At 38.4% G+C, this 10,024-nt stretch overlaps 1 protein-coding gene across 1 annotated transcript; it reads left to right on the top strand.

The window, feature by feature from the left end:
* The first annotated feature begins 876 nt into the window (after nt 1–876).
* Nucleotides 877–8,354, top strand: LOC131233610 (late embryogenesis abundant protein D-34-like). Its single transcript, XM_058230390.1, has 2 exons — nt 877–1,494; nt 8,079–8,354. The coding sequence occupies exons 1-2, from the start codon at nt 877–879 to the stop codon at nt 8,232–8,234; spliced, it is 774 nt and encodes a 257-aa protein (XP_058086373.1). The 3' UTR covers nt 8,235–8,354.
* Nucleotides 8,355–10,024: the final 1,670 nt, after the last annotated feature.

The raw sequence follows: 10,024 nt of genomic DNA, 5'->3' as shown, positions 1-10,024 counted from the left end.
CCCGATTCCACCACTGACATGCACATATTCAACGTTCATCAATCCATTTAACCACTTGTGGTTAGGAGGCGTACCGTTCAATTCGAGCCAAATTCGGCTCTGGTACGCCCTCCATGCACGTATATCAAATAGTTCAAACACATGGCATCAATCATGGAATGGAGAAACAACACGATGTACGATAAGATGGCCCATGATTATGTGATGTCTAATCACAATTGCAAACAAACATTTTAAGACCCGACCCACTGATCTCTTGATATATTATAAAATTTTGAAGCCATATTTATTGAATGACATGAAACATTCTCAAAGACATGCATCAACAGCGTTTCAATATATGGACACGCCGGTCTCATATAAATTGATGGAATATCATTCAAGACACTGGATAAACTGAAATTTGAAGATTCCATAAAGCGAACAGGATCGGAGCCTATCCATCGGTCCCAAATTGTTCACAGACCCGTTTAAATTGGTACAGGGCCACTTAGCACGTGTCAAAGTATCGTTTAAGATATGGCTTACAACAAGCATAGTGCATGCGTGCCACGTGGCGTTAGCCCCACCGGTCGCACGGATTCGAGTAACGGAGCTGGGACGCGGAATTAGAAAACCTAGAAAAGGACCCGACGACACCACCCCTGACGCTGAGGGTGTGAACACCTCTTAAGATTCAAGCAAATCGCAGCAGCTCTTGTTACAGGTGTCAACTCGCATATTAACGTGTCCAAGGATCTGCCGTCTCATGCACTATTCTCTTTATATGTACTAAAGGGTGCGGTACTCGATCCGACCGACCATCGTGTTCTACTAGAAGAATACGATTGCCCCTCCCTATTCATCCATCCATTTTTTTTATTTTCGTAGCGCGAGATGAGCCGGCAACAGCCACCGAGGAATCAAACCCAAGAACAAGAACCCATGAAGTATGGAGACGTTTTCCCCCTCCTGGGGGACCTTGCTTGCCAGCCCGTTGCCCCCCAGGATGCTTCTATGATGCAGACGGCTGAGAACCTCGTGCTGGGACAGACCCAGAAAGGTGGCTCCGCTCCCATCATGCAGTCTGCGGCTGCACGTAATGAGCGGATTGGTGCTGTGAGCCACACCGACATCACCGATTCTGCTGCGGAACAGGGCATGACCGTCGTTGAGACTGATGTCCCGGGCCAGAGGATCATTTTCGAGTCCGTCGCTGGGCAGGTCGTGAGAAGGTGTGCGCAGCCTGCACCCTTGACTATGACGTCCCCAGCATCAGCTTTAGAAAGCGATGCCATAACCATCGGGCAGGCGTCGGAGGCATCTGCGCTGACAGATGGAGACAAGCCCGTAGACCAGAGCGATGCCGCTGCGATACAGGCAGCAGAAGTGAGAGCGGCCGGCAGGAATGTTGTCACCCCTAGAGGAATCGCTGCTTCAGCACGGTCCGCAGCGACACTCAATGTGAGGACGATGCGTGATGAGGACGAGACTAAGTTGGCGGACGTTCTGACGGTATGGATCTCCCCTCAGCTGATGATGTTGGGATATATGTTGAATTAAATAGACTATATATATAAAAAAAATTCGAGAACAAAAAAGAGAATAAATTTTGAGAAAGAAGACTTATTGAACTGAGTTGAGGCGTGACATGAGTCACTCGGCTTGAAATTGAATTTGCTCTCCTTAGACAGCGTCCTAAGTGCGATAGGTTTCCAGAGTAATCGACTTCCAAGATACAATGACAATGACTTAGTCCTAGCGGTGCACTCACTATACGCGGGCTTGAACCACTTGTAGTTTAACCCAGAAGTGCTGAGTTGACTCAGCAAAAATTTTTAAACCAAAACCAGAAGAACAAAGAAAGTTTTATAAGAGGAGAGGAGAAACGATTTTTCATACTTTAGAAACAGGAATGGAAGTCCTTATATAGACTCCAAAGTGGTACATAAGCACCCTTTAAAAATGGTTGGGTCCATTGGGTTTAAATACAATAGATGCGGCCAACTGGAACAGACACATCTCTTTGGTTTAAAACAAAAAGGCACAAGTGCGAGTACACTCTCGCAAATAAAGTCCCGCAAGTATCCATACACACACCCACGTGAGTACACTCGCATCGCACCTGCACCCGCACCCACGCCAACCGAGCCCGTCGCGTCGGCTCGGCACGGCTTGGCTCGGCTCGGCGCGCGCTCACGCATGTGGTCAATAATATAGATTAGAGCTATTGGTATAGCCACCCACAGGACCAAATTCACATGCCTCCTGAATGAGGCTCAAGCCGTAAGGCAAATAGCCTATCTTATAAACAAAAAGATTTTCTTTGAGAAATCTGATATGAGACAAAACTCACAACCTAAAAGTACCAAAATTTTAAATGTAGAGGAAAGCCATAAAATTTGAAAATCAAATTTTAATGTTTATTTTGAAACAAAATACAACAATCTCCCATATGTTTCAAAATAAATTTTTTTTTGAGTTAAAGCGTAATAATTGTGCAATAGTGCCGGTGTCACGATAGACTTGAACTGACATTAGAGTAAACAAGACAGGTATATAGGAATCACGTGACACCATAATCTTGAACCTAAATCCTCTTAATGTAAATCTTAAGTACATGCCACTCACACAACTCTTCCTCTGCAAGTGATTCTGTGGTTCGATGCGTTTCGGTCATACACCATTTACCTGGATTTCATGAGTGCTCTAGAGAATTCGCTTAAATTCTCATAAGAAGCGGCCTCTACCTCCATACCCATATAAGTGAATTTCATCAAGTGTATACAGCAACTGTATACACCACCAAATATATGGCTATGGATCCATTAAGAGTTCTAAAAAAAACTCATCCTTCTGAGTTGCTGCTCGCACTGTACACCATAAAAAGGGCTCATATAACTCAGTGCAATCGTCTACCTCGTGTCTTGTTGTTTACCCATTGATCCTATCTCATGGGATCTCCACTTGTATAGGATGGCTTGCCGACACTGGAAAATCATATATTAGGCCTAGCCCCCATTCTCTTCGATGTATTATTGAATAATCTTTTAGATAGTCCTTTGGTCAGTGGATCTGTCAAATTCTTTTCTGACCTCACAAAATCAATAAAAATGACTCCATCACGCAACATGTGTTTCACTATGTTGTATCTAAGTCCAATATGCATGCTCTTTCCATTATATATTTTACTTTTTTCTTTTACTATAGCTGCTTGACAATTGCAATGAATAGACATGGCTAATACAGGCTTTAGCCATAATGGTATATCAGCTAAGAGATTTCTAAACCCCCTCGGCTTCTGATCCAACCTTTTCTAAGACAATAAACTCGGATTCCATAGTTGACTGAGCGATACATATCTGCTTAGTAGACTTCGAAGAGACTGCTCCTTCACCCAAAGTGAAGACATATTCACTTGTGGATTTTGTCTCATCTAAATCACTGATACAGTTAGCATCACTGTATCCTTCCAATACAACGGGATAACCATTATAATATAAACAATAGGCCATATTTCAATATTCTTTTTCAGGGTTATGTGTATATCTACTTAGACTTTCTGTTGCAAAAGCTATGTTTGGTCTAGTGTAGTTTATTAGATATATAAAGTTACCAATTACTCTGGAATACTCCAATTGAGACATACTACTACCTATATTCTTCATGAGAGTCACATTCTAATCATAAAGTATACTGACAGGTAAACAGTCAAAATGGTTAAAATTTCTTAGTAACTTCTTGACGTAATAAGATTGTGATAATACAATAACGCCATCTTTCCTAGTTACTTCAATATATATCTAAAATTACACTAGCATCTCCTAAGTCTTTCATGTCAAATTTAGATGATAAGAATTTCTTAGTCGCAATAACTAATTTAATATTAGTTCAAAAAATAAGTATGTCATCAATATAAAAGCATATAATAACATAATCATTTTTAGAAATTTTACTATATACACATCTATGTACATCATTTATATAACAACCTTTTGATTTTAAAACACCATCAAATTTTTCATGCCATTGTTTAGGAGTCTGTTTTAGACCATATAGTAATTTAATTAGTATACATACTTTATTTTCTTTACCTAATATCTTATAACTCTCAGGTTGCTCCATATATATTTCTTCTTCGAAATCTCCATTTAGGAAAGCCGTCTTTACGTTCATCGGTGTACCACCAGTTTATATATGAAGGCTATTGCTATTAAGACCCTAATAGTTGTAATCTTAATTATAGGAGAATATGTATCAAAATAATATATTCATTCCTTTTGTTTAAAGCTTTCCGCTACCAACCTAGCCTTAAACTTATCAATAGTCCTATTTGGCTTTAGTTTCTTTCTAAACATCCATTTACAACCTATTGGTTTGTTTCAAAACTACAGCCTATAAGGAACTATATTTTCATAAGCTATTCCACTCTTTTCACATACTTCTCTAAATTGAGAAGATTCATATTCACCTCCTCTATCTGTTCTAAGTTTTTTAAATTTTTATATCTAACTGATTTTCAACTTCAATTTTATACTTAGAAAAAACATCTAAATTTTCGTCTTTGTTTCTTAATAGATAGACTCTAGTGTACCTAGAATAGTCATCTACAAAAGTTATGTAATATCTTTTTTCATTTCTAAACATGTGATTTCTAAAATCACCTAAGTCAATGTGTATCAACTCTAATAGAACAGAGGATCGTTCTATTCGTTTAAAAAGTTTTCTAATGAATTTTAATTATATACATGTTTCACATTTATCAAATTCTTCATTAAATATATTATGTAATAAACCTAATCTTTTCATTTTCTTCAAAAATACTACATTCACATGCCTAATCTACTATGCCATATATAAAAGGGTTCAACGATGTAAACAGAACTAGATGTCTTCTTATTATTATCATTGGATACATTTACAATGAATAAACCATCACTATAGTATCCCTTACCAATAAAAGTTCCATTTTTAGTCATTATAAGCTTATCTGAATTAAATACTAACTTGACACCAACCTTATTGAGGAGAGAACCAGAGATCAAGTTTCTTCTAATGGCAGATACATTTAGGACATCATTCAATAACAGACTTTCCATAAGTAAGTTTCATAAGTACTTTCCATTTCCCTACAACTAGAGATTTCTAGTATTACCCATGAACACCTGTTCATCAATTCTTGATACTTGGTAGGAGGTAAACATGCTACGATCCTTGCACACATGCCTAGTTGCACTAGTGTCTAGTACCCACTCCAAGTTGTTTATAAGGAAGATTTCTGATACCACAACTACTATCATGTTAGATTCATTGTCTATTTTTACAAGATTAGCTTGCGGGTTATCTTTGTTTTTCTTAAGCCTATAGGTTTTAATGTGATGTCCAGGCTTTCCACAGTTGTAACAATTTTCCTTTTTCATGAATTAATTGTTTGCATTCTTCTTTTTGAACTTGCATTCATTTGCATAATGATCAGGTTTGCCACAGTTATGACATTTGCCCTTTTTCTTATTATTTTCCCTACTTAATTCCACAAGATTCGTCTTTGAATCTATCTCATTTCTATTTTCTTTTTGGTCTCTAATTCTATTGGTCTCCTCTATTCGTATGTGTACAATAGTAGTTTCTAAAGAAACACCGTTCTTTTTATATTTCATTTTATTCTTATATTCTTTCCAGGAGGGCGGTAGCTTTTCTATCAGCGCTCCCTACAGAAACGCTTCATCTAACTTAATTCCTTTAGTTGACAGATCATGAACTAGATTTTGAAAATCATGAATCTAATTAGTGACAGGTTTATCGTCTGTCATTCCATAATTAAGGAAATTAACGATTGCATGTTTCTTAGTGCCTGCATATTCCAATTATTTTCATCTTTTCTAAAGCAGTCCATATGTCTTCAGCGGAGTTGTAAGAAGCATACACGTCATATAGTTCGTTAGACAAAGAGTTTAAAATATAATTTTTATAATTATTTTCATCTACTACTTCGGTTTGATTTGTTGAATCTATAGTAAATGATTCAGACAGAATGTATAAAACTTTAAGGGTGGTCAGTGCGAACATCAATTTCTGTTTTCACTGTTTAAAGCATTGTCCAGTAAACGGTTCGATTTTGGTTAACTCGGTATAAGCATTTACTGTTATGGTAACCATAGTCTATGTAATTCAACAAATCGATTTCAAGATTGTTGGAATATATGTTGAATTACCACTGTTTAAAGCATTGTCCAGTAAACGGTTTGATTTTGGCTAACTCGGTATAAGCATTTACTGTTATGGTAACCATAGTCTATGTAATTCAACAAATCGATTTCAAGATTGTTGGAATATATGTTGAATTAAATGGACTATATAAAAAAAAATCGAGAACCAAAAAGAAAATAAAATCTAAGAAAGAAGACTTATTGAACTGAGTCAAGGCATGACGTGAGTCACTCGACTTGAAATCGAATTTGCTCCCCTTGGACGGCATCCCAAGTGCAACATGTTTCTAGAGCAATTGACCTCTAGGATACAACGACTATGACCTAGTCCCAGCGGTGTACTCATTGTACGCGGGCTCAAACCACTTATAGTTTAACCCGAAAGTGCTCAGTTGACTCAGTAACAAACTCAGTAAAAATTCTTAAACCAAAACTAGAAGAACGGAGAGAGTTTTATAAGAGGACAGGAGAAAAGATTTTTCGTACTTTAGAAACAGGAACAAAAGTCCTTATATAGACTCTTAAGTGGTGCATAAGCACCCTTTAAAAAGGGTTAGGTCCGTTAGGTTTAAACCCAATAGGTGCGACCAACCAGAACGGACACATATATCTGATTTAAAACAAAATGGCGTAAGCATGAGTACTCTCGCAAATAAAGTCCCGCGAATACGCATACATACACACACACACACCCATACGAGTACACTCGCATCGCACCCGTAACAACACCCGCACCCACACCCAACCCAGCCCCGTCCCGTCGCGCATGCTCACACGACATAGACTCGGACTCTGACTTGGCTCGGCTTGGCACGACACGCGTGTGGTCAATGACATAGCTCGGCTTGGCACGACACGCCCCCCACATGACCAAATTCACATGCCCCTTGAATGGGCTCAAGCCCCAAGGCAAAAAACCTATCTTATAAACAAGAAAATTTTCTTTGAGAAATCCAATGTGGGACAAAGCCCACAACCCAAAAGCACCAAAATTTCAAATGTGGAGGAAAACCGAAAAATTTAAAAATCAAATTTTAATGTTTATTTTGAAACAAAATACAACAGATGAATGAGCCAATATGCCATCTGTGTGGCCTGGGCCATGCATCATGCATGCTTAAACAAGGACTGGAACCCTCTACAACACCTGTTTTACTCAGGTGCATGTGGGGTCCTCTTATGTTGTTTGTGTAAAATCCACTACATTTATCAGCTTATATCCTCCTTGTTAGACCCTGAGGACAAAAATCAGCTATACCTATGCCTCAACTAGGCCACATCACATGGAACATTGGGAATTGGACGCAAACCATAAGTTTGTTTGGTGTCTTTCCATCACTAAACCCATTCATCAATTGTAATTCACCAGTATGAAGAGATTCACTAGGACGATGTGAGAAGATACAAAAATCAGCCTGGTACTAGACTCATGCAGGCCACACCAGGTGAACTTAAGTGATTTTGGTAGCAATTTTATGTAATTTCCATTAGAAAAAATAAAATCCCGTTGGGTATTTATGGACTGTATATTCGGACTGGTTTCTTTTACATATACAACATCGTAGACCCCATACTACATATAACAGCTTAGTTCTCCCCGTGCTGAGGTGTTTTATGCACTACCTAAAACAGGTGTAAAGAATAGGCTGGTCCGCCCATCAGGTTTGGTAGACGGTTGCTCATTACTCTGTCGCATCGCATCCAATTTTATTTTTATTTTTATTGAATGTGTGTGGCCTACCTGAGATTGGACCCGTGCGCTCATCAGGTTTAAGTGGACACAGCTAAGAAAATTCATCAAGTCTGATGAACGAAGCACCAAGGTCCAGTTCAGATTTGATGGCGATTGTTTTAATCATTTGAAAAAGCCCCACGAGAGAATTTGTATGACAGGATGCGACAATGAAGCTGCCAGCGGACAAAGCAGCAACCAGACAGGATGCAGGAGTGATAGGTGCGGAGCTCCGAAACAATCCTAGTTTGGCCACCCATCCTGGCGGTGTGGCTGCCTGTGTCGCAGCCGCTGCTCGGCTCAACCAAAACAAGTAGATATTAAGAATCCATGGTAATGGATTGTTGTATACGTATGTAGATGCATGCATGCATTAATGTTGAGGTGTTCTGTTCTCTGTCTTAGTAATAGACAGCCAGCTATAGTTCCGCTCTTTGTTTCGGTCAGTTTGTCCATGTGTCATGATAATATCCTTCGTTTTGTAGTAAAGCTTTTTTATGCTTCGCTTTCTATGTGGTGTGTATTCCTCGTTGCCAGTAGTACAATCTTCGCTTCTTCTCTCGTTGCAGGTCCATTATTTCCATTGGGATCGGGATATGTGCATGCGGATGTGTGCCTTACGACAGCAATTCGCTTGTAATAAACAGATGGGTCTAGACATTTCATCGCAAGAATTACCTCCACGTGCTTCTCATGTAATTAGTGTTAGAAAATGTTCTTTGGATACACCGAAAATAAAGAAATAAATAAAATGTGAAATATTTTTCAATAAGCTGAATCATGTAAAATGTTACGCTGTACTTAAAGCGTGATTTATCTCCTTATCAATTGCTGATGGGTTACTAGCGAATTGCTTCCAGGATAAGATAAGGCTTATCTGGATCTGGCATGCAACAATCACGATGGGTCCACTATGGAACAGTTTTAACGCAGCAGATCTATTCTGCCAGAATCAGACAGTAGAGATGTTCACAGTAGAGATGCGCATGTACGAAGTACAAAGTGTGCCAACTAGCACCACTACAGTCACACTGCCCACACCTGTGCCCGTGCACAAGCGCGCGAGTGCATGCGTGTGTTCCAATGCGTAACCGAGCATCTTCACCTTCAAAACATCCAAGTAAGAATACTCTTCACAAGTCCACATATAAACTCCAAAAAGATTTCTACCATTTCTGATGTGGGATAAAGCACACACCGCACTTTTGGATTTGAAATTCCGAAAAAAGCATTTTGGCGACAAAATCCCGAAATTTTGAAATTTTGATTTTTTTCAAAAAACCACAAAATTTCAACAATCCCATACTGATTTTTTAAAACAATAGAAAATACTCTGCTATAATAATAGTTATTATGCATGAAGAAAGATATCTTGCGATTTGAATCGTTCCTTAGTATAAGTATTTTAAAGTTATTTTGAAATTTTTGGTTACCGTAGCATTGAACCAGTTATTCCTATATAATATAACTGAAAATACTACACATATAATAGCTCATGCATTATGTGTTCCTCCATATAACTCGCTTAGCACTTTTAATGGCCATGTGCTTATCCTGTTTCATGAACGATCCCAAGATAACTTTAACTCTCATGAGAAGTGGCACCACTTATACGTTCACATAGGTGAAATCCTTCTAGTATTTCCGTTACTTAAAATACTTGTCCTATTTGACTGGATTTCATTAAGAGTGTTTAATGCTCAACCCTCTTTATAACGACTACCACTTTCATCCTAGATGAGGCTTTTTAATTTTAGTACTGAAACTTTCCACTTATCAGTGAATTGTTGTTACCCATTGAACCCAATCTTTAAAGATTTTCTAATTTTGGATTGAGTTTCTTTCACTAGTGGAACTATGATTGAAGAGTTTCAACCCCATTCATCTAGATGTTGTCCTTACTACCTCTCTTCTCAGAGGTTTAGTAAAAGGATCAGCCAAGTTATTATTTGACTTTACAAAAGAGATCGCAATGATTCCTTCTTGAATCAATTGCCTTATATAATCATATCTCAAACTTATGTGTCTAGATTTTCCATTATAGGTACCACTGTAGGGTCTTAATAGAGTGGCTTTACTATCACAATGAAGTGAAACAATCGGTATA

Source organism: Magnolia sinica, chromosome 18, assembly GCF_029962835.1.
Source record: "Magnolia sinica isolate HGM2019 chromosome 18, MsV1, whole genome shotgun sequence".
NCBI lineage: Eukaryota > Viridiplantae > Streptophyta > Magnoliopsida > Magnoliales > Magnoliaceae > Magnolia > Magnolia sinica.
Note: the sequence above shows the minus strand (reverse complement) of the source record. Positions and strands in the feature narration are given on the sequence as shown.

Coding starts and splice junctions, on each gene's coding strand:
- LOC131233610 (XM_058230390.1), top strand. CDS start 877: ATGAGCCGGCAACAGCCACCGAGGAATCAAACCCAAGAACAAGAACCC. Junction 1,495..8,078: donor AGTTGGCGGACGTTCTGACG/GTATGGATCTCC, acceptor TTTGTATGACAG/GATGCGACAATGAAGCTGCC.